The 25,093-nt window shown below is 42.8% G+C and overlaps 2 protein-coding genes across 6 annotated transcripts in view; one reads left to right on the forward strand and one right to left on the reverse strand.

The window, feature by feature from the left end:
* Positions 1 to 6,774: 6,774 nt before the first annotated feature.
* Positions 6,775 to 9,157, reverse strand: LOC308068851 (uncharacterized protein; the record flags this gene model as incomplete). Of its 2 annotated transcripts, none has more annotated exons than XM_080400196.1 (2): positions 6,775 to 7,544; positions 7,940 to 9,157. In XM_080400196.1, 2 exons carry the CDS (start codon positions 9,155 to 9,157, stop codon positions 7,521 to 7,523), a joined length of 1,242 nt encoding a protein of 413 aa, XP_080256322.1. In that variant the 3' UTR covers positions 6,775 to 7,520. The 2 variants fall into 2 exon arrangements, with proteins under 2 accessions (XP_080256322.1, XP_080256321.1); XM_080400195.1 differs by having other exon boundaries at positions 7,924 to 9,157.
* An 18-nt stretch (positions 9,158 to 9,175) lies between these two features.
* Positions 9,176 to 25,093, forward strand: part of BMPR2 (bone morphogenetic protein receptor type 2) — a 109,015-nt gene continuing 93,097 nt past the window's right edge. For all 4 annotated transcript variants that reach the window (XM_080400126.1, XM_080400129.1, XM_080400127.1 and 1 more), the window contains exon 1: positions 9,176 to 9,298. In XM_080400126.1, the coding sequence (XP_080256252.1) occupies positions 9,223 to 9,298 (76 nt within the window). In that variant the 5' untranslated portion in view covers positions 9,176 to 9,222. The remainder of the gene's footprint in view (positions 9,299 to 25,093) is intronic.

Here is a 25,093-nt window from a genome sequence, read left to right on the forward strand (position 1 = left end):
CCTTCCAGCCTTCTGCTGCTGCTGGGGACGTGAGAGCCTCAGCCAAATTATGGGGGAAGAGGTGCTAAATGCAACCTCTCCAGAGTTGAGGGGATGGTTAAAAGTAAATGAATACAAAAGCGAAACTGAAAAAAATGCTGGAGACAAACCCTGCTCAGACACTGATTTTACTGAACACAGTGAGGGGTGGGGGAGAGGAAGGGGGGGAAAAGCAATATGCAAAACATCACAACTATTTTGTGGCAAATGGGGGGGGAGAAAAAGTTCTTTCAAACTTATGAAATTTAAAGCACCTCATGGCATTTCTTTCTGTCAGATTGTCCTTCCTGCTTTTGATGAGCTTTCATCTGTAGAAAAACTACAAACTCCTTGCTATGGAAACAAAGGGCAATTTTTCCTTTAGAAGTTTCTGCCCACTTGTCCCTCCATCCTCATTTACATCTGTGCCTTTCCATCTGAAACTGGAAGTGGTGGCAGGGGTTTCACAGCATCTGAGGGCTGCCTGTGCCCCCTAAGCCACACACGCAAGGCTTGCACAGCCCACCCTGTGCTCTGGAAATGGCCTCTGGAGGCCTGGCTCTTGTTCGTGAATCAAAGCTTGTGGGGCCTCTGCAATTTCAAATGTCTGTAGGCAGCGTGGGGAAGGGACCCACGGTGCCTGTGACGCTTGCTGCCTGCCCCAGCGACTCAGGACCGGTGCCGGTGGCTAGACTTGGCCCGTATCGCTTCAACAAGGGGGCTCCTGATGGCTGTTTTGGGGAAGCAGTTAGCCGGGTTTACATTTCCAGATCGATCCATGAAAGGCCAGCAGGCCGTGCAGATACGGATTCATTTCTTGATCTGAAGGAACATTCCTCATAGATAGAAATAAGTTTCGGAATTGTCAGGCAATAGATGTCATGTCATGCAGGCAGAAGCATAAGAGATAGAAATCTCCTGTTCGGTACAGTAAAAGGTAGTGGTTTTACTTTTGTCTTTCTCTAGGTGATGTTCCTGGAGCTAGCCACATGCAGGGGAGGAAGGCTGAGCGGTCACCCTCCTCTGGAAGCGATGGCTCCAAGAGGTCAGCCCTCTGTCACTGCGCTTGCAGCAGCAGCATGCCCCAAGTTAAAAGACGCTTGGGTTCTGACTCCGCTTTCACTGGGGTTTGTTTTTGCAAGAGAAGACAAAACCTGAAGAAGCGCTGCTGTTGCGTTCATATTTGATGCAGCCTTTCTTATTGCAAACTGTTGTAAGAAGTCTGAGCAAAAGCTGTTCCCTCGACGCTGCTGCTGACTCCTTGAAAAACAAATAGGGAGAGAGCAAGGAGCCAGGTCACAGCAAAGGCTGAGGGCTGCACTGCCCGTGCCGAAAGACCCGGAGGAAAGGGGATGTGTGCCCTGTTACACCAAATGACTGTCCAAAAACGAGCCTCGGAGCAGAGCCACAGCTGCAAAGGAGCTGCCAAAGAAAGGGTGAAAAATCGGTAGGTGACAAATGCAGCCCTGACTGTGCCCTCATCCCCACCGGCCACCCCGGCTCAGCAGGCAGCAAGGAGCGTGTCAGAGCCGTGCAAGGGGTACAGCGAGGCTTCACACCTCCAAGGCCTGGTGTCACCCAGGGGCAAATGGTGCTACTGCTGCCACCGCTCAGGAGGGTTACGTGCATGCCCAGTTTGCTATTAAAATTTGTCATTTAAAACAACAACTAACAACTGCATTTTGTAGACAGTGCTTCTCTCCTTTAGATGAACGTCTGACGCTTCCCAGGCTGGCGTGGAGTTCAGCGACCGCCAGCAATGAGCACACACAGAAGCTGCTTCCTACAGACCTCCACCATGGCAAACTGAGTACAGGTCCACCAAGGCTTATCAGAGGCCTTCACTTTGTTTTCAAAGGGCATTTTTATTAGCTTTCTGCTAGAAGTATCGAGCTGATTGGAGAAATATTTTTAGGTCTAATCGTCTGTGAGAAATTAAAGAACAAAAAGGAAAAAGTGGGTTTTGGAAACCAGCCTGGCTTGCACTGCCAACTAGCTCATGTAGTGAGTGATTATAAAACCCCAAATGACAACAGCAAAAAAAAAATTCAACCCCCAAAACCAGAAGGAAAAAGGAAGGTAAGGGTAGGAGGAGAATGTATTGGAGATTCCATGAGCTCTGCTCCCAGCTGCCTGTTTTGAGTGTGAGAAGGCTCAGGTAGTCTCAGGAATGAAACCCTGCAGGTCTGTGGCGATGACATACCTCTCTGCTACGAACCAGAAGATGATTCTGACACAGCTCATTACATTTCTATTTCTGACTAAGTCCATTGTTGGATTTAATGAATAAGTGATGTTTTGAACTGATAAACACCCTGCAGCAAATTTTCCATTTTATGTTGTGATGAACAAGCCAAGAGATTTGGGCAAGCTGTAAAGGGCCTTTAACATACTATTTCAGACTTAATTCGAAGTGGGAGGTGCTTCTCAGAGCTAGCTTGAAAGTTTCTCTCACCTCCACCCCCAAAACGGAGATAAGGTTTCCACAGACTAAGCAGTGTTATCTCTAAAACAAGACAGTGACTGCTATGAACATTGTTGGTAGTTCATTATCACAGGGAAATATCATGTATTATGAAATGCGAAAATGTCTATTAACTATTTCACTGCTAATCCTTCTAGATACAAAATATTCTCTCTGCATGTTTATCCCACAGTGTGCACCTTCCTCCTCCTCCTCCTCCCTGAGCACCGAAGGCTGACCTGTCCCACACCCATCTGCTTACATTTCCAGGCTTGACCCTTGCATCTCTGATCTTGCCATTATGGGCTCCCCATAGCAAACCACTCTCTATACCAAAACCGGGGAATGTGAGACCAGCATAAAATAAAAGAAGTTCAATATCAAAATAAATCTTTCCAGAGACTGCCACAAAAGTAGTGCAATTAATTTTTGCATCAAATTAAAGTCTCCCATCAAAAGGTAAATGAAACTGCCACAAAACTGCTCTTCTGCTATGTGTCAAAGATTGTTGTGACTTGGTTGCAGAGCACGGTTCACCTTGCAGCACATTACACAGCAACATAGCAGAGTTAGAAAAACCCAAGTCTGAAAAGACTCACTAGCTCACACTCGTAAATTTTTTTTTTCCGAAGGCTCCACAGTTGGTGCTCTTCTCTATGCTTCAGAGACAAAGAAAAATGAAGTCATAACAACCTTCAGATGGACTTTCATGAGTCTAAATGCCAAAATTAATGTCTGGCACAGATTATTTAACTGCACTAAAGGGGAAATGAATTCCCTCTGAGACAGGGAATTCAATTTACCGTTTCCTTAAGGCTGTTGGTAGAATTGGGAGTGTGAGAGCCTGCTCTGGTATGTGATGCCACAGGAGGTTTTGCCAGTCTTGCATCTTGGCAGGGCAGACTGACCATCGTGTGTAGTGCTTTCCCTGCCTGTCAGAAAGAGCAGAAAGGAACTGAGTTTCCTCCCACGAGGACTTTTGTGGAGCTTCAGTCACAGCTTGGTGTCTCTGTACCTCTGTTGCGGAATCTGTTTTCCCAAGATGAAGCCCAGGCCTGGAAAAGGAGCAGAAGCCGACAATGATTCAGATAAGGTGAAAGTGATGCTGCTGGGTTGTGGGCAGGCTCTGAAGGTCAGAGTGCCTTTCTCTATTCCCAGGGAAATGGATCCATGCTGCAGAAAGGTACATCTGGGTCTAGATTGCTTTTAAAGCCCCCAGAGGATTCACCACTTTTCTTTCTGCATATCACATGCCCTGTACCTATGCTCTTCCCACAGCCACCCTTGTTATCCTGACCCCTAACTCTGAGGGGACTTACGGGGGTGCCTTAATGCCTCTGTGCAACACCTCAGATTGGTGGCACTGATGGGAAAATCTATATAAAATCAGTAACTGAATACTTCTAAGGGTAACGACTGCGTGTGATTACTTGTTTGGCTGCATTGGCTGAAGCTGTAGCTGCTAACTCAGCAGACTGTAAGCAGTCAGTATTGTCTTTTTGGTTCATTCTGGCTGCAATTCAGGATGTTAATAATAATCTAGAGAGCTACATGAGGCTTGGAACCCGGCTAGCAGAAACCACCTCTGTCTCCACATACTGTTACAGGAGGCGAGATTGGGGAGATGATCTGGTTGACAGGTGCCCTAATTTAGCCATGAGTGGCAGGCATTCGTGGTGGAGACCTGTACCACATCCATTATTTATTAAGCTATTACTTAGGATCCAGAGTGAGTGTATTTATTTGTAGAAAAATGTGTGAACACCTTGATGGCTGATTCATGTTTATCCATCAGAGTCTATGCTATGGGGATGCTTTGTTTTTAATTCAGGAACAAAATATCCCCTCAAAGCTAAACATCAGGCCATGGTTGTTATCTTCTTGCCCTGGCGCTTACGACAGCACTGAGAGAACACTGGCCAAGTCGATGGGCAGCCAAATATAATTTATGGCTTGCCTTAAACTGATTTGTTGACTTCATGAAAGGCCCTGTCAAAAAGAACAGTCCCCTGAGTCTTAACAATGATAACAGTTATGTTGCGTCAGTGCTGAAAAACTCTTGGATAACAGTGGCCCTATCCTGAAAAATCTTTTTAAAGTGCCTGAACATTGCATTTTCTAAAAAGAAATAGGGCGAAATCTGTTGTTTGGTAGTTCATTTTCTTTTTCTTCATCCTTTTTTCATTTTATTTTCCACTGATTGGAATACTCTCTTAGAAGCATTACAATATTTTTCCATATTCCAGGTAATTAAAAAAAAAGATGTGTGACATTTAAAGGTGATGCTGCCAACAAGGACATGATTGGTTTCACTTGTGTACAGTATTGAATTTGCAAGTGATATCAACACATTTGCATCTGCATCAGTGTGACCAACAGCTGAAAACATCCAAGATGCGTATCAGCCTCATTTCTCATCTCCATGTCTCACTCAAGCGGAGGAAGCAGCCTCAGTGCACTGCATGCGGATAAGCTGTTCAAAGCTCCGTCGTCCAAGGGCAAGACACATGTGCCCTGCCGTGGACTTGGTGCACATCAGACTTCCATCTCAGGAAGCCTGCAGCCACCATACCCGGCCGGACTCCTCTGCTGCTGTCCTCCATGCCCTCTGCCCCGTGACTGCCCTCCTGGCGCAGCCTTGCCCCTGCCTGGCTGTGAAAACAGCACACACAATTGCAAAAGAGCATCTCCTTTGCGTCTTTTCTCCTCACTCTGTTTTTTAACAAACTTGTCTCCATTAAGTTCAATATTGTTTCATTGGGTGAAGTTCTTCCTGGTGGAAATACAGTGCTTCAGTCAGAATATTTTCTTTCAAATCTTGGTAAATTTTACACGTTTGCTCTTGTCTCGTCCCATCCCTTACCTGAAGCCACGACACAGATTTAATGTGCTGCAGCTCTGCAAGTTGTCATTATTCTGAGTATTTTTCTGCGGGTCTTACTTGGCATTGCTGAATGTCAGGCTTGTGAAATCCTAGCTTACAGATAACACAGTATCACAGAAAGAATTATAAATATGTTCTTGTCCAAGCACATAACAATGAGTGAGTCTGAGTGTGACAGTTTAGATCTCTGGTTTCCTCCCACCACCACAGGAAAAGGAAGCTGCTTCTGTGCTTAGACAGCAGCGATTGCTTCCTACATCTGTGTGGTGAAGCAGAGGTCAGCCCCTCCTCGGCCCCGCCAGCTCCAGAGAAACAGGCACAGTGGCTCCAGCTCTGCAGCCTGTCACCGGTGCGGGGCCAGAGGCCCCTTGCAGCCTTTGCAGTCACACGAGGCTAGGAGGGACCTGGCCCTTGAGGAGAAGAGGTTTTGCAAAATTCAAAATAGGTTAGGGAAGGCGGAGAAAGTCCTGCCAACTTCTGGGATTGCAATCCTGGGAGATGAGTCCATGGACCTGATATAAGCTCAGGCGAAGCAGAACCACAATCCCATGGCCTTCACAAGGGTGTTTGCTTGATCAGGGTCTGGATTTTTGTGAAGCTGAGGGGAAATAATTGTATTAAAAAGCATGTGTCTTGTTCCGTCTTTCTAGGAAAACACAGAACAAAAATCCAGTCCATTTGGGGGAGACAAAAAAAAGACATGCATTTTAAAGCAGAATATCTGTTTTTTGTACAATTTCTTGTGGAGAAGAACTCCCAGTATTAATTAATGAGCCAAAACTAGATCCATTAAAACAAGTGAGACTTCTGTCATTTACTTCAGGTTGAGCAGGTTTTGATTCATGTCATATAATTACAGTAATTTTCTTTTAGCATCTAAACAGTGAAAGTACTGTGTAACCCACACAGTTAGGTTCTTGTTTTCTGTGAACAAAGTAGATCTCACTTCTTTTATTGGTAGTACAGCTGGACAGAACATATGTTGCATAGTTTGATGTCTTTGCTGAACCAGAACACTGGATTTTGGGTTCAAAGAAAATACTCAAGTGTTGGTCCTCTCCCTTGGAGGTAAAACTATTGTTTGTTGTTGGGGTTTCTCTTCTTTTTTTTTTTTTTTTTTTTTTTCTTCTCTTCTAAATGTTATTTCTTCTTGACAGTTCACATTCCACAAATAACAGGAAGGATACTGTGGTTAACATGTGGTTGCAGTTCTGGAAAGTGGCAATACAATCTAGGATTCTGTATTTTATTGTCTCTCTCCAATATCCATGTCAGATCTGCATAGACTGGAAGTATATATATCGTAACAAACTTTTAAAACATTTTTATAACCATCAGCCACATAAACCCTGCTTGACCCTAGGAATCTCAAAGTGTGTCTGTGGCGAAAGCATCACAATGATAAAAATCCTATTACAATTTATTTAATAATTCTCCTGATGATGCAAGAACTAGAGTACATCTACTTCACCTGTTAGGGCTTGCGAAGAAGAATGGAGTTATGCAAAGAAGCCTTTTATTATCATTAAAATTCCAACTCTGATTTGCAACTACACTTTTTTATTTAGTAGCATTTACTATTTTGAGGGGTGGAATTGGATTTTTGAATTCGTATTCCTTGTACCCCATTCTTGAAACTGGCGTAAGAAGTTAGGCACAGGGAAGCAATTTCCCATAATTGACCCTGTGGAGAAGCCCAGATATGAAGGTGCCCTCTGCGTGCAGAATGTTTTTAAGAACCCTTTTCTACACTACGCCCAGTAAAACTTGTTTGAAAGAGCCTTGCCGGGCCACAACATCAGATACTACATTCCAGTCCAGTTCTCCCATCAACTGCTGGCCTCAATTATCTCTCTTGTCCTATGCAATATAGCAAAGGTTAAAGCATATGAACAGCTCAGCCAGTTGACTTTATCTTTTGTTTTGAAATCATAAAATCTCTTCAACTTAAGAGGCAGATAGTGCTTTTGCTTGTGAGAGTCTGGTGGCTGAAGCCGTATGAGATGGGTGGACTTGCCGGGAGAGGTAGAGGGAGAGAGAGGTAGGTAGTATTGCCAGTGCTGCGGCGGAGCTCAACAGGGCCTGCGACAACAGGGCCTTGAAGCAGAGGACGAGGCAGAAGCTTCGGGGTTTTTGAGTTGAAGTCCGTGGCGTTCAAGGCTGATGCAATCTCAGGGCCTGCAGAAGATTTTTGTTGTTGTTGTTGTTTTTAAACTCGCTTTTGCGATTCTTGAGCTCAGGCTCCCCTGCTGCCTAGCTCCCTGAGGGTCCCCCGGGGGCAGCCCCCCGCGGCCCTCCCGGGAAGGTCTGGCGGAGCCTTCCCCCGTGGCAGGCGGGGCGAGGCCCGGGCCTATCCCACACAGCCCTCTCGCCTCCAGCTCTCCCGCTCGCCACGGCGGCCTCTGCCCCATCGGCGCTGCCCGCGGCCCACCCGCCCCTGGCACGGCCCAGCCCCGGCCCGCCGCCCCCTCCCACAACATGGCGGGGCAGCTGCCCCCGCGCCCGCCCGCCCGCCGGGCACCGCCCCGCCTCCTGCCCGAGCAGGGCCCTTCTCTACCTGCCCGGAGGCCCACCTCTATGGTCAGGGGCGCGGCGGGCAGGGGCGGGGCGGCGGCCGGCCCCGCCAGTGAGGGGCGGGGGGCGTGGCCTGGCCGGCGGGTCGGGTGCCAGGGCTGGCGGTTGGAGCGACCCCGCTTTGTGTCTGGAGCCGGCGGAGCCGTTGGTGCTGCTGGGGCGGGCCGGCGGGGGCGCGAGCCGCGGCGGGGGAGGAGGAGTAGGGGAGGAGGAGGAGGATCTCCGGCCCTCGGCTCCCGCCCGCAGCCGGCGGCCGGCAAGGGAAGGAGGCGGAGCGGCTCGGAGCTGCCCCTCGCCGGCGAGCCCGGCGCGGGGGGGAAGGCGCTGGCAGCGCGGAGGGGCTGAGCCGTTGCCCGGCGGCGAGCGAGGGCCCGCGGGAGGAGGCCGCGCGGGGCCGGGGGCTGCCCGGCGTTGTGGGAGCTCGGGGGGCGGGGGAGGCGGCGGAGGGGGAGCGCCTTCCCCCGCCGCGGGGAAGGGCCTTCTCGGCCGCGGCGAGCAGCCGGGTGCCGCCGGGGAGGAGCCACCCGCCGCCCCGCGCTCTGGGCCCCACCTTTGTCGGGGTGGCCGGGGGCGGTGTCGCCGCTGCGGTGGGGGGCGGGGGGCGCGCGCCGGAGCCCGCCCGGCGGGGGGACACGGATGGGCCGAGATGCGGCCCCAGTCCTCGCCGTGAGAGCGGGGGAGGGTCGCGCCTGGCCGCGGAGCGACTGAGGCGGTCGCCGCCGCCTTCCCGGGAGCGTGAGGCAGTGAGGAGGGGCGGCGGGAGCGCGGAGACCTGTAACGGGATGGGACGCGGCGGTGCCGTCAGCCCGTAGCGGTGCCGGTTCCCCCTGCCGCGGCTCTGCCGGTGCCTGGGCGCGGGTGCGCGGCTGGACATGTTCGCTGCTCGGCCGGGCCGGTCCCTCGGCGCGGTGGAGCTGCGTGGGAAATAAGCCCGGTGCCCGGTTCCCAGCCCCAGCCCGGTGGGGAGCGCGCCGCCGCCGCCCGGCGGGGGGAGATGCCTCGGGGCCGGGAGGCAGGAGCAGGCGCTTCCCCGGCGGCCACGGAGCGGTGCCGAGCCCCGAGACATGACGGCGGGCGGGTGTAATGGAGTAAGAGCGAAGACGGCTCCTCTCGTCTGCCATTTGCCCTTCCAGACGGGATCGTAAAGCCAGAGAGTTGAGGAAGGCTGCGCGCAAGGAGGAGGAAATTCCTCTCGTCGGGCCCCCCTCCCTCCCCATTTTTTTTTTGCTTTTTTTTTTTTTTTTTTTTCCTCCTCCTGCCTGGAACCTTGGCTCCCCCAGGTATGCCTGCCTCACTGCAGCACCTTGTGCTGGTGCTCCTGCTCTCCAGTGCCACCCTGCTGCTCAGCACTGCGGCTGGTAAGTAGCCAGTGGGTGTAGCGAACTAGCCATTTTGGCAGAGGGAAGGGGGGTGGGGTCCGCGGGGATTTGGGCACATCGGTGTCTCCTTCAGAAGTGCTGGGCATCGATTTCGGCGGCGAAGCCCCATAAAGTTTTGAAATCCCGATACGTTAAGTGTCTCGGAGAATAAAATCGGCTTTATTGTGTAAATGACCTGCATTCAAGACGCATGCTTTGCCTAGATCTGCATCTCTTGTCTCCTAACTTTCAGTTTTGGAAAAATATATAATCTTTTTGTTTTGCATGCCTCGCCCTTTGTAAGGTAATGCAGGAATTTTTAATATATATTTTAATCGCCAGCAGAGCAGTGCCTGTCTTGCTGTGGGATCTTTGGGCACAGCCATTTTTAATTTTATCAGCATCGGTGCTTTTAGGGGCCCTAAACATGTGCTGCAGTTTTATAACACGCTTATTGTAACCTGGGGTTGTTTGGTTTTTTTTCATGGAGGAAGGATCCGAAGCAAAAATTTAGCTGTTTCTGTTGTCACTTGTGATAATAGAACGGTAAAAAGAAACACTGTTGGGAATGTTGAAAGATCTTGGAGAGTTTTTTGTGTGTTTTCTTTTTTTTAACAAGAAGTTGGAAGCATATATGCTAAGGGCATCCTCATTCCTATTTTTTGGATGCTCTAGACCTATTTTTAATTTTGCTCGGGAGCTCAGTGTCAGGTATGTAGGATGGTTGTCCCTGATACTGGAAGAGAGATGTGTATTGGTCTGGCATCCTTTGGTTTTCTGTCATGGTGACAGAATAGCATGTTGGAGCCTTTGGAGTGTTTACCCAGCTTTGTTAGGCACTAATACCAATTCGTTTTGCAGTATGCGTTTTCCAGCGGTTTTGGAAGACTCCTAGCACTTTGGTGTCTTTTGCTAATTGGGATCCAGTTTGCAGTGCTTGCTTTTTTTAGTGTTAGTTTGTAATCTGATGTGTATAGTCCATAAATTAATCTTTGTAAGAAAATTGCTGTATCTTGCTAAGGTGACCCAACAAGCTGATGGTAGTTTCCATATTACATTTCACTGAGGTCTTAAAATTGAATTATTTGTTAAAGTTGAATATATTTGGTGTCATTATTAGGAAAATCCTGTAAATTATACATGTTGAGGCAGTTTCTTCATCACTCTGACTGGATAGTCCCTGATTTTCTCATTTCTGCTTTTTAAGAGATTTCTTTCAGGAAGGTATTTAAATTAGAAGATTGATGTTGCCTATATCATCCTGACCTTTGACTGCCATTATTTTAGATTGACGTCTGCAGTGTCTCTCTGTGGTAGAGGAGTGTTTTTCTTTTTTCTTTTTCTTTTTTTTTTTTTTTCCCCCTAGAAGAAGGGACTTACGAAGGTCAAAAATATTGGTATGAAATCATGTATGAATCAAGAATACCCAGCATCTTAGCTGCTTTTTTTTTCAAATACAATTTTTAAAAAGCATAGGCTTTTTTTCCCTCTTTGAAGACTTCACTGAGTTGGTAATTTCTGTGCCCTCACGAGGGAGAAGGGTTACTAAAAGAGTGAGTATGGATTTGAACCAGGCCAGGGGCTGGGCAGGTGCCGTGCAATGTCGTTTGCACGGCTTTGCCAGTTCACCTCAATCCTGACCTGGCAACAGCATTCCCAGTATTTCAGTTCTGGTTTTGCCTTGCTAAAAGTTATTAAGGATGCTTGTTTGCTTGTTTTGTGAATAGGAACCTGTTTTCCCATTGTGATTTATTTCTTAATTGTGAAATTTTAACAATCCACATTTTAAAAAACCTTGGTCATAATCCTCTGTAAAAGTAATTACACGGATGATTTAAGCTTTAGTTAAAGTAACTAATGGTTGATTTTAAGTTTAGGCTGCATTTCAGAAAAAGTCTATACATGGGGAAGCTACACTAATGTGTAATTCTGCCCTTTTATGTTCATGAAAGAGCTAACACTCTTTTTTGTCTTCCCCTCCCCCAAAGTATGAACTGTACGCTCCCATCAGAGTGAAAATGCTGCTTTTGTAGCTTTGCAAACCTCTGTTAATTCTTACTTCTGATTAGTGAATGGATACTATATCTCAGCAGTGTATAGAATTGTTTATAAATGCAAAATTGCGACATCAGAGGGAAAGTATTTTCATGACAGGTTTGTTTAGTTTCTGTCTGGTGGAGAGTATCTGGACCTCCTTGGGGAGAGCTCCAAAAAAAATCTTTACAGTGGGGCTGTAGATGACAGTTTCGCTCATAATCTGGAGTATGAATGAGGAAAGAAGGTGGTTCTGCCTTCACCTTTGTGACTGAAGATACAATAGAGAGCTAGCCCTGGATTCAGAATTACTTGCTGATTATTAGGGGGAAAATATTACTGGCTTCCTCTGGTAAAATTCATATCTGAACAGGTATCTGGTAACTCTGTATTTAAATCACATACTAGTCCTTGTAAAAAGGAATGCTACAGTAAGGGCATTTTAGTAATACTAGTCTTAGTAAAAATTTGAGGGGTTTAAAAAGTTATATTGGAAAAAAATGGTTTGTGCCACTTTGTTCTTTATTTCTTATATGACTTGATATACCACACTTTAAATCTTGTGTTTAGAACTGTGAGACAGGTTTATACACCCTTATATTTTAGAGGATTTGGATGCGTTAATCGTGAGGGTTGTGCCTGCAGAGGTGGTTCGTACACCTTTGAGCTGTTCCCCAATATTGCTAAAGAATTTTGTTTGGGTGTTCATATGGACCTGATATTAAAGATACAATCTTTCCTTGTTTCACTTGTTTGCCTTCTGTGATATGCAATATTAAACCACTTTTCCTTCTTTACACATATCCAGGATAGACAGCATTCCATTGTCTAATATGTAAATGATTTGCGGAAAGTATGAAGTGAAAATTTGAGCAAAGAGAATATCCTTTTATCTTTGGGAATCTTTCCATAGGTCTGTGTCTGTGTGGTTCAGCACTGTTGCAAAATTTTCGGTGTGGAGTTGGATAGAGATTGAAGTATTTTTTTAAAAAATATAATCTTAATTATTCATTAAAGTGAGTGAACTGAAGCATCTTTATCCAATTCTGTCTTGCCAGTTAGAGTTACTTCAGCGTTTCAACGTAATTTGTTTGAAGTATGAATTGTGTGACATGGGGAAAAGCCTCCTTTGGCTATTCAACTCTTCTAATTCAGTGGTTTGAATTAGTTACTCTGTGTATCTTGCATATTAAACAAGTTTTTTTAAACATATCTGCAAGCCAATTTCTACTTCTTTATTAGAGCTACACCTATTGTTTATGACTCTTTCAGATGTAACCTAAAAATTAAATTTATTTTTCTGTTTGACTTGGGGGCTCTCTCAGAAATACTAGCTTAGTGGATGGAAACAGACTGAGGGACACAACTGGTATGCTTGATGGATAACCACACGTACAAGTGCAGCCTGTATGTCAGACTAGGGCTTCATTAACTGTCTAGTTGTGTAAAGAAATAGTGTAGCTGTAAAAGCACAGGAGCTATATTGTGCTTGGACTCAGTCTGGCTGTGCCATGAACGTGTGCTGTCGTTTTCTGAGCAGAATCTAGCTTTCCCAGCCAGGGCTGTGTGTAAGCAGTGTGTAAAGTTTCATTTGGAACAAAATGTTTATGCCCTGAATGAAACAGGCTTGGTGATGCTTTATGTTGGATAGGACAGGAATCTGCATAGCTTACAAGCAGTTTTAAGTATTAACCTTGTAGACTTAGTGGAACTGCTCACTGCTTGAATTTGAATTTTAAAATAAGTGAAATAGAAGATACGTTCTCCAAAACACCAACATTTCAGTACTTAAACTGATTTTCTGTGGGTTTTTTTTCTTTCTGTATTTTTTTCTTTTTCTTTTTTTTTTTTCTTCTCCTTTTTTTTCTTTCTTTGAAACATAGGTTCACAGAAGTGTAAAGCTGGAAGTGGCTTCTCTTCTGTTTCCTTCATTGTCTGGCTGCATGAGTACAGATAACAGTGTTTGGCTAACATGTCTAAAATCTCCAGCGAAGAGGGATTTCACAGCCTGTCTAGGTAGTCTGTCCTGTTACAGTGCTTAATTATGATGTTTTTTCATAATGCAATAGTAGTAGGTTTTTTCCTCTTTCTATTCTAATGCAAGATTGTTTAAGATACGCCTTAATTAATATGTGGCAATCCATCTGAACATACAGCTTGAAGCACACAGTTGCCAGGGTGGTAAGTTCATACGTTGAAGCCTAGTGTCTCAGACTTTGCTACAGTAATTTGCAATGGGAAGCTTGAGATGACTATTAATGTTTTAAAATGAAAATTTTGCAGTTTTAAAAAACATTTTTGAAACCTTATGCTCTTCCCAAAATTTTGATTTCTGACTTTAGGGGTCTGTTAATTGCATCTGATGGGAGAGGTCAGTCTAGGTGTGTGACCGGGAGGAGGGAAGGCTAGCAGGGCAGGAGATCTTTGAAAGGGTGAAGGATTCAATCTGGATTGCATTGGGTTGAGAACCAAGGTGTATTAGACAACCAGATGGAGATGGTGTCTTAACATTTGTCAGACTTGTTTGGAGAGTGAGTGCCTGCAGTTGTGTGGTGGAATGAAGTTTTTGCGCTGAGGGAGCGAAAAAAAGTGTAGTTGTAGGAAACAGTTTTGAACATTTCTGTTTCTCTCTTGTAAGAATGAAAGGGAGACCTAGTAATTTAGATGATGCCTTTAGTCCTCTCCTTTTCCCTCAGTCTTGTAGGTTTGGAAACCACAGGGGTTTTGGGTGGTGATGGTATTTTATTTCAAGTCATTGGGGTGTGTCGGTTTTGTCAATTTCCTTCTTGGGTTTGCATTTTTTGTTTTGAACTCTAAAGTTGTCTAGCTTCTGCATGTCTGGGTACTTGGTGTTTTCTCTTTTGTTTCTGATTTCTGTGAGAGAAGGAGGGAAAAATAGGCAATGTGGACACAGAAGAGTGTCATTGCCATTTGCAAACCCTTCCATCTCTACCATTAACTTCTGGATCTGCTGGCCAATTTCAGCCATGTGTGAAAGATGCTGAAAGTCTCAAGAGATTAATTTGCTGCTGTTTTCGTGAAAATTAGGAGCTGAATAGAGGAGACAATTCCAAGGTAGAGGTTTCCCAAGGGGAAAGCAGAGCAGAACTCAGCCCAGGTAGTTATCTTTGCTTAAAACTGGCTGCCCAGTCAGCGCAGGGATGCTGGCAAGCATGTTGGTGCAAACACCGTTCTGGACTAAGCAACAGTATATTTTGTCTTCTGTTCACTCAAGCCTGCCATAGGAGATCTGGGGGAGAACTGGGGATCCCTTTTGTGGGAGGGGTGGAAGTTGGGTAAGAAGCGTGGGAGAAAAGGCATGTTTATAGGCGATTAGTCTGCTTCGTGTGGAACAACTTATGTTTCTGAGACAATGTAGTAGGCAGTTTGTTAAACTGAGCTTCCAGAACAATGCCCAAATCACTTAACTGAATGATTGTCATCCATCTACGACTTCACAGTGTGTATGAGTAACTTGCAGTTTATGGTATGCATTGGTTTTCGCACTTTCAAGACTGGATTTAATTGACTGTCCTGTGTATACACTTATCTTTAGTTCAGATATCCCACACATTAAATTTCCTTATGATATTTTTTCAATGGCTCAGTAACTTAGGCTTTTCCTGTGGTCCCTTTGAATGTTTTTGTAACGTATTATACTTTCTTGAACCGGTAAAGTTTTATTATTTGTGTTAAGCAGGAGTAATGGAAAGGTATGCACTGTCACTTTCTGGGTTGGAGGAAGTAGCGGACAATGACACAGCTCGTGGTATAGTGAACCTCTCAGCTGCTGTACTGGTACTGGCATGTAGGCTAAGTAATGCTAGCGGTGCACAGCAGCTCTTACTGTTAATGTTTAGCCAAAAGGTGATACTACATTTATGCTCCTTGTTCTACTATATGTACTTTTTCTATTTTGAGTTGTAAGCAGGATGGGTGTGAGAAAATATGGGTAAGAGGTTGTTTGTTGGGTTTGTTGTTTTTTTTTTTTTGAGTAAGATGACTGGAAGTGTGATCGTAGGTCACATATGTTAATTGGGCTCCTTAATTTATACATTAGAAAATGCAGCACTTAATTAATATCAAAGTATTGGGTGTTGGCAGGGTCATCTCAAGCTTATCATTCTTGGCGTGAAGTAATTTCCCTCTGCGTAAGTCATGAAGGTCAAGTTCACCTGGTGTGAGAAGCTTTAATGTAGTTCATTGAGAAGAATGACTGACTAAACATGCTCTATGGCTCTCGCTTTTTTGCCTTATCAGACTTACTGAGTTTAGTTTAGTTTCTGTTAGAAATAAAATGTTTTATTTCTGCAACCAAAGCAGCTTGGGTACAGGTAATTGAAACAAAACTCCTAGACCATCCGTATTACAGAACCTTATTTAGGTTTTCCAAGAATTTGAGCTAATCCACAGTTCTTTGCTATTCTGAAATTCGTTAGACTTGAGAAAACATATATTGGGGGAAAAAAATGGGTTGTTAATGTTCAAGCTGTTTTCTGTAGTAATAATTTTATTAAATGATCTAAATGATCTTACAGGGCTATGTTTAGGTGTCCACTGCTAAAAAATGTTTGCTTTTGTTGGTCTGTTGTTAATGATGGAGTGGTTCTGTTGTAGTTAGTTCGTTGCTGAACCTACTTGAAAATTAATCCTTCCTTCTGGTGCTGTCCTTCAGAGAGAGGTCAGTAAAGCTAATTCTGTTGGGGTGTTTTGTGTCCTGATACTTTGTAAGTTGCAAAAATCTTGATGCAGACATATTATACGCTGTAGATGTGTGCTATATGCTGTGAACTTTGCCAGTCCTATTACTTGTTGAAAACCCAAACTCTAGAAATTTTTTTTCTATATTTGCAGACAGGGGTCCTTCTTAGTTGAAGATTAAAGTTTTTTATGGTTACTGGTTCTTAAATATAAAATTTCATTATAATTAGCTGCCTGATATATGAATGATGTGAAAGGCCAATATAGTAAGCTGAAGAAAACTTAAGATTGTAGCACTGATGTTTTTAGTTAGACCATGGCATCGCCATATATATGCAAAGCAGGCACTTCGCCCAAGAACAGTCTTTCTGTATTAAAATAATTTCAGCTGCAGTCAGAGAAGGATAAAAGGAACCCTCTAATGGAGTTTGTCTGGATGCCACCACGGTGTTGGTTTCATATGTTTGCATGTTTAAAGTTCTTTTCCTTTATTTCTAGCTGTAATGGGCAGGCCAGGGAGCTGCAGCGGGAGCAGCTGCCAGGACTGAAATAGCCCCCCTGGCCTGGGCTCTGCCAGCGCTGGGTCAGGGCGCACGCTCCCTCTCGCAGGGCTTGCTGCTGGTTCCACTAGGACTCTGCTGAGGAGTGGAAGAACTTGTTCCAGCCTTCTGTGCTATTCTTACTCTGCTTTGCAGGCTGGGATGAATGACTCAGTGAATCTAAATGAGTGAAAAAAAAGATGTGGAAACAGTACAGTAAATCATTTCTCATGCCCACTGCAGCATTATTTGGATTTCTCTGTAAACTGTTTTTAGGTAGAACATACACAAATCCCTGATTCTAGTGCGTATTGCACAGGTACAGTGAAGATGATTTCTAATACATATATATATGTGTGTGTCTGTCTCTGTATGTGTCTATATCTTTATGTATTAAGTATGTTACCAAAATTCAAGCATACCAATCTGCCTCACTGCTAAAACCTAGTATTTTAATATTAGCAAATTAGCTGTTTGCTTGATGATCTTTATTTCCAAAAAGTTCTTATAAACAGCTTGTTTTGTGTGACTGGTAAACTTTCCACTTGCTAATTACATCCAGATTCTATCAGAACCTGTTAAATAATTTCTCTTTTAGTTATACTGAGATGAATCTGGCCTAATTAAATTTTAGTTAAATTTAGTCAGTAGTAGTTAATGCTGTTACAGCAGAATGCAATTATTTGATCCGAGTTGTTTTAACAGTTTCAGCTAAGAATTTAAAATCTAGTAAATATTTTTTCCTGAATTTTTCAGTGCAAACTTTGAAATACTTTAAATGGCAAACAGAGAGACTTTCTTTGCTTTTATTGTTTCCTGTTAGAGAAGTAGTACCATTAACGAAGCTGTCAGCAAATTTAGCTTCCCTTATTTTAAGAAGTAGTGGAATAGAATATTTGTGTGCAAAACAAACCCCTAATGATTATTTGACTAATCTGTATGCAGACTATATAATGCTACTTAAAATAAAAGATATGGCCTTTGGGCACAAGAGTGCGCAGTCCAAATATGACACAAAGTAGTAATTTAATTAAAAAAATGGGGAGAAGATGTGTGAACTGAGGAAGACTAGTGATACGGTAATAATATAACTTAATGGTTTCACCTTGAAAGTGCAAGAATACTTTCTTCTCCCTTTGCTCTGTGCAGGGGAGGGGAAAAAAAAAAGGCAGTGGGGTCCTAAGACACTTGAATAATAAGTAGTGCCATAATATATGAGACTGGTAAGCATATTCTGAGCAGAAGCGAGTTCACAGAGGAAATGTGGAGGTGTTTAAGAGGGAATGCAGTAAGAGAGATGCTGAATTGGGTCCTGCTGAGGAATGGAAGAGTTAAATGTGAAAGCAACTATTCAGATGTCAGGTACTTTGAAGCAGTCATCAAAACAAAGACCTTCATCTTGAAGCAAGTGAAGGTCTCCTCCAAAAGGAGGCAGATATTGTCAAAGTGATATCATGGGCAACAACTTGATTTTTTGGACTGGTTTTGGAAGGGTGGGAGAGGGGTTAGTAACAAAAGAGCCGAGCTGGGAACATAATAAGGCATGCAGAGGAATAAAGAATGGGCTTTTAACATTGTGAACAGAGTTGGTGATCCAGTAACGAGGGAAGAAGATAGGCGGAAAAGTCAAAAAGCTCCGCAGTTAATTAAGATTCTCATTAAAAATTGGGGGATCAGTTGGGAAGAATGGTGAATTGTTTGCAGCACACAGGGCAGTATGTGTTACACTCTTACTCCTTTTGTATGTCCTGTTACAGAAAGAAGCTTGCACTAGCTGAGTGAGAAAGCATCTGGCATTGCCAGTAAATCCAGAATATGTCCCGAAGAATTGTGTCCGAACTGCACTGTGTGTAGCTATTGCCCATCAAAGTAGTAGCAAAAAGTTTCTGTTTGAACTGCTGAGCATGTAAAGAAACAGATGAAAACTAAAATTTTAACTTCTAAAAAATGTTTTTATGTGGCAAGCAATGCAAAACTTTACTGAGCATATTTTTATACAAAGAACCTGAATAATCCACAGTTGTACTAACTGCAATATTAATTTTCATAGAATCTCAATCCTTTTCATGACTTTACTTTTTGCATTTGGTTAGGATTAATCGTCCATAAAATTGTTAAATATTTGTGAAAATCAGCGCAGTGTCTTAGGTAATGCTTAATTTAAGTGAATGACTGGCTACTGAGTTTTAGAGATAGTACTTACGTTTTAATGTTGCTTTACTACTAACAAGAAGAGATACAGCTTCTCTCTGGTGACAGGTTTCATGATGCATATGGTATCTTTTCTGCCAATTTCAAATCTTAAAATGTAGTTAAATTCATAGTTTTCAGACACCAGGATTCGACGTACATGTAATGATGCTGTTATATATCACTTCCAGTCTTCCTGCAATATGTTCACAGATACAATGCAAAATAAAAACCAACCAGAACACATCAATGGCTTTTTAGCCAGGCTTCTAACTGAAGTTAAGGTATTTCTAAATACTGAACTTCTTACTGTATTGGCTGACTTGTCTTCTGCATCTGATTACCAAGGGGAAAATGAAAATGTATGTGACTGTTCTGTATTAAAATGGAAATTTAAATAAGTCGCTTTTCCCTTTCTGTGCTGAAGTGATGCCAGTTACAGACCTCTTCAACGTTGCTTTTTTTTGCATGCTTTTGTGTTCATGCTATTAACTTAAAACCAAAATCACTTTGGGACAATGAAGTTCAGTATAGTTACATTCTGTTGTCAAATGCTTATTATACAAGATGCTAGTGTAATCCCAGCAGCCTTTTTAGCATTGCCATATTCTGAATACTTTATTGATTTGTACAAATTTACAGTTAGTTCTTTGAACTTTACGTAGATTTTGGAGATCAGGCATTTTAGTGAAACTATCAGGAAGCACTGAGGAGTAAGCCTATTGCAATATCCTTGCTTCTCCGGATAATAGTAGACATCCTGGCTGGGTGTTTACCAGTGTTATTATAGGACAAGGTATTTGTGTCTTGATTCTTTTCCTAGATTTGCCCACCCTTCTCCACCCTTGGTTTTATTATTATTTTTAGGCTGGTTAGAATAAGCTTGTAATTAATTTACTTTTATGTTACCGACATGTGCTTTCAACATAATTGCAACTAAATAGTTTGAAATAATCTAGGAATGCCACAAACAGTTACTGCTTTTAGCTGAAATACATACTAACAAATGAGGATGACCTATTCAGTGGAATCTGATAGTAAATTCCTTTGTGGTAATTACCTATAGCTGTTAGTTCCAGTGCTTAATTGATAACACCGGGGCTTGCTTCACTTCTGTGAGGTGTGGGGATAGGAGATGCAGAGGTAACTGCATTCCATCAAGTTTCAGTCTAGACAGGCATGAGAGCATCATTCATCCTGTACCAAACAAGGAAGGCTAATCACCTTCTTAAAAGTGACCTTGCAGCTAAAGAATGCGGTGGGCACACAGAAGGGCAAGGCAAGAGCTCGCTGTGATCACCAGAAGCACTCATCCTAGAGTTAAAGGATGCAGTCTGGATGGCAGAATGTTGTGTTTCTTCTCTTTTCATAGGGGTGGTTGGTTTTGAAAGAAATGGTTTAATGAAACGCTGTACAGTTAATTATATTTGAAGGAAAAACTTGTTATCTAGTTGAGGTGGGAGGAATTCTGAAGTACACATTTATAGGAAACACCTCTAGAGACTTACCTCCCTCCTTTAAGTAGCAGAGTGAGCTTTGACTTCTACAAACATTTCCAAGGATAGGGCTGTGCCTTCCCCCGCCCCCCCAAGAGTATGTGTCTGCTTCTAAGGCATATCAAAATTTGAAGGTGAAGTGTGATGTAGCTACAAGCTGAGCCCAGTTTAATTATTTCTGCTGGATTTGTTAGCTTGATTTCTATGTAGACGCTACCAGAATTAGTTGGGGAGGAGTACTGAGGGGAAAAATGGCAGAGCTACTGAGGAAAGCATGGGAAGGGATTTCAAAATTTTCTTGGTGATGTGAAGACTAACAGTGAGTAGCAGATGCCCCTCAGGAGGCACAAGCAGTGAGATGCACCTTGATAGCTTGAGGGTAAATGTTAAGAACTCATGAAAAAGAGATGTAAAGGAACAGGATCAGTTCAGATGGAAACTAAATAGTTTGCCACCTGCTTTGCTTTGACTGCCTGTGTGCATGCTTGTAACCTGCAGTAACTCTAAAAGCTCCTGGAAAGAAGTTGTGAGTGTGCACATGCAAAGCTGCTGCAGGATAAATAGATTCCTACTGACTGTAATTTCATATTTTATCTTACATGGCTTTGTGGACATCATTCCTTCTCCCTTGTCAATTCTTCTGTTTGAGCGGGAGGTGATAATACTTCCACAGTTTAAAATCCAAGTGGAGCACTTAAGGAAGGGAAGCTGCAAATGATGTATTTAGCAGAGGATGACCATAATTCTATAGTTTTGTTTTCACTAGCAAAACTGGAATTACCTAAAAGCAGAGCATTAAAAACAAACATGAAATCAGTCACATAAAATAAAAAAATGCCATTATTGTGACTATCTGTCTGACCTTAATTCAGCTGCTCTGTGCATAATTGTGACAGTTTTTATGAAGTATTTTTCTCTGTGGGGTCTCTGCCTCGTCTGGTGGAGAAAGGGGCAATTTTAAGTTCTTGCAGAGAGTAGACTTTTGTGGTTGCAGACCTTCCTGCTTCTCCCTTCCACTCGGATGCTGTATCTTCCAATGTGGAGATGATTCTTCTTGCATGATTCTTTCTTGATATTCTCTCTTCTTCATTTTCACTTATTCCCCTTATTTCATTTATTGTAGAAAGATGTTTTTATTTCAACTTGAACATTGCTGGTTTATGCAATTTTTTTGCCTTAATGAAAAGAAACTAGTTGTATCATGTTACTGAAAAGAGATCTTTGATAACTGCTCAGATCAACTGGGATGCATAAAGGAAGTGCAAAAGACTGAAGTTTATTCTTCCCTAAAGGAATGCTTAGCTTCCCCGGCTCTTCTGGTATGCTTTCTGAAAGTGTGGCTCTTTTTTTTTTTTTTTTTTTTTTTTTTTTTTTTTTTTTTACTTTTATTGTCTTGCAGAGCACAAACTCTGAGGGTCGTGACTGACAGATGACATCCTCTGTGAATGTATAATTCGTTCTGGGGGAGATGCAGTAGGGTGAGATTAGAGGCAGTATAGGACAGTCATTGCCTACTTAAACTTGGCTCAGTATAGCCCATGAGAGGTGGCTCATCTACTAAACTACTTTGAAACATGCATGAGCTTGAGCGAGTAATTAAGGAAGCGATTTCATATATATATATATTTAAATAATGCTTTTAGAAGAATCACATGAAGCTTTAGTTGGGATTTGGGGAGGGGGGCAGTTAGGGTAAAATTGTGTGAAGGTCTGTTCCAGTCCTTGGGCGATATACAGGTTCCATGCCACAGATTTCCAAACTGTTTCTCCTATAGTGCATTTTTATTAGAGGGTTCCAGGACGCTTGAAAGGCAAGCCGCTAATATATTTTTTCACTACATGTAGAAGAAAACCGAAATTATTCTTAGTGTTGTCAACTACTGTATGGAGGGGGAGGGTGGGTGTGACAGTTAAAGAAGAAAGTCATCGTGCTCTCTTGGAGATCTGTATCTAGTCGTTAGTGTGATAGTGAATACCTTTCCTTATAGTTCTGCTAGAACTGTTTTGAATTCTCATCTTTGTGTTTAGAGTTGTATTGTGCAAGACTGATGAGATCAGGCTTTGGAAGTTTGCTTAGAACTGCTGTAGCCTTTGCTTGCTCTGCCCTTCCTATCCTTCCGGTTTTTATTCGCCAAATGTATACAAATGTGAATACAAAGATTGTCCTCATCTCAAATGTCTCCGTTTGAGGAAAAAGACACAGTTCCTCTCTCCTGTCCTGTACCTGACGTATAGTAGCATTTATCCGGTTCTGTTAAGGACCACACAAGACTTGTTTTAGCATGGGATTAATAAACCTCTCGTAGCTTTAAAATAAACGGAATGAAACTAGAGTCAGAGTTAACTAGGTCTTTAGCAATGATACTTCTAGAGAGAAGCTCTTAAATTCCTCTTTAATGATCCACCAAATGTTTGCTTTTGGTCATCAGGAGCTGACAAATCAAAAAGTGCTGTCTGTCCCTACAGGTTCCCGTGCTGGAGTTAAATTGTCTCAAAGTGCAAAGGATGACACCAAGTAGCAAAGCTTAAGCAGCACAATCAAAATACATTTGTGAGAGCGCTGCATACCCTTTGCACTTGGTAGTGGGAGCACCAGCAGCATTAAACACGAGCACCTTAAATTCTGGATCCCCGGACTGGCCTGCTGGTTCATGTTCAGGGCCTTACCCAATGCAGGCTTGCTATTTCTGTGTGGAACAGAAATAGATGCTTTCAAAGGTAAAGTTGCCTCCTGCCCTTCAGGGCAGAAGTTGGTTTGGAAGCAGTTTTCGTCTTTTGCTTTGAACCTGTGACAGTGTTGAAGACAGTGCATTGTTGCAAGCCCCGATACTCCATAAAAGTAGCTGAGGGAAAAGCAGCCATAACTACTATTTCCTATGTAAGATGAAGAAAGGAAATGGGAGCCTCCCTCAAGCACAGCCACTAAGCAAAACAGTTAAAAATAGCTGGTTTTCCCCTCTAAGCAATTGTCTAAGTTGCCATAAATGTTGTTGTTTCTTGGGAGCTGGAGACAAGTCTCATTCCCTGGATTTTCTGTTCTGGGACACCAGTTGTGTTTTGAGAACTTGTGCTGTGCACCACTGATTATTGCAGTACAGATGTTTAAAAGAAGAAAAAAAAAAAAGAAAAGGCAGTGAGGCCTAACAGTGATTGTAATGAGGAAAAGCATCAGAGTACTTACTGACTACACAGACAAAGGCTGGAAGGAGGACTATAGTGAGATGAAGTATCTCACTGTTGCTTTGCCTGCCGCCAGGAAAGAGGAACAGATCTCTGGTTTGCTGGCTCCTGGTCCATTGCCGTCCACTTCACCTCATTGGGTTTCTTTCATTACAATCCCAAACTGATGTTTTTTTTGAGACATCTCGTAAATGAAAGCTGGTTGTGAAAGCATTGTACTTATTGAAACTACACCTACAGAGAAAAGTTGTGAAAAATGGTGTTTTTATTGCAAAGCATAGAGATACCAATTTTTAAATGAAAAAACATTTTAATTTGAAATACATTTTGGAGTGTCATACCTTGCATTTTACCTTACTGCTGTTTGGATTCTGCTTAGTTAAATTGAATTTTTTATAATAATTTCTAACGTCTCAATTTCTTTGACTTGCTACTCCAAGCAGGCCACAGGTTCCAAATATCTGTTGTTTTGTATCATCCACTCATCTTCTTTGTCTGACTGAGCTGTTCCTGTGCAGTTTAATGAACAGCTAAGACAGCTGAACAGATGACTAAATAGCTTTTTTTGGTAGCGTATACGATTGCCCAACTACGTGAATATATTTCAATGATTCAGCAAAAATGTGGTGCTTATTTGGTAGGCACATGGTGGAAGTTCCTTATTTTAGATGAAAGTGAATGTCTAATCTTAAACTGTATCTGTATCTAAATTAGCAAATCCAAGTGTCTGTACTTCGTTATGCTTTCACTGTCTTTTTAGAAGCAGCAATAAACTGAAACATTCCCTATGTGACCCTTCTTTTCCCTTTCCTTTTGAAATTATCCTCGATTTTTTACTGCAAGAAGAAACAAAGTGTAAGGACATGGGCATATTGCTGAAATTTCATTACTCTTATTTCTTTCTATTATCTTTGTGTATTTCCTTTGTTTTTTCGCTTTTTTTTTTTCTTTCTTCTGTCAGATGTTCCCCAAGTGTTTCTTCTGCTTGTGTAGAGAGAAAAGTGGTAACGTGAGCCTTAGCATTATCCAGTTATGTTGCCGGAATGTTTTTGTTTCTAATACTAGTATATGTAACATTACTCTGAGCCCTGCCTTCCCTATAGATTTTAAGAAACTCCTAGACACAAAGGACGTTTAAATGAGCATGCAAAACCCTAAGAGTGTTTTCTGTTAACCTTTTCTGGAGCTATTCATTTTTCACATCTCAGGTAGTGTGAGGGAATCCAGTGGACTAGCGTATGTAAGTTCCAAAAAGTAGGATGTAGTGTTAAATTCCTGAATTAAAATATGCTAGTTGCCAAGCCTTACACTGCTGCCATATTAAAATCATTATGAATGGACCACAGACACAAACTGTAGTTTCTTTACTGTGGGAGAAACATGCTAACTAGGTGCAGATTTCAAACTGTATTAATGAAAAAATACAGTAGAATTAAAAGTATCAGAATCTGTTCTGGTACATATAGATGGAATAGAGTAGTAGATGAAAATAGAAGACTGTATGCTATAATATTGGCTCACTGATGAAAAGATAGGACATCTGTAACAGAAATGGTTATTTCATTAATTTGCTTCTTGGAAGCACAAGAAATGCTGGTGAGGTAGAATGCTGATAACGTAATTTGAGAAAATTTTTTTTTTTTCTTCCTAATTTT

The sequence above is a fragment of the Falco punctatus genome (assembly GCF_963210335.1).
Source record: "Falco punctatus genome assembly, chromosome: 8".
Lineage (NCBI taxonomy): Eukaryota > Metazoa > Chordata > Aves > Falconiformes > Falconidae > Falco > Falco punctatus.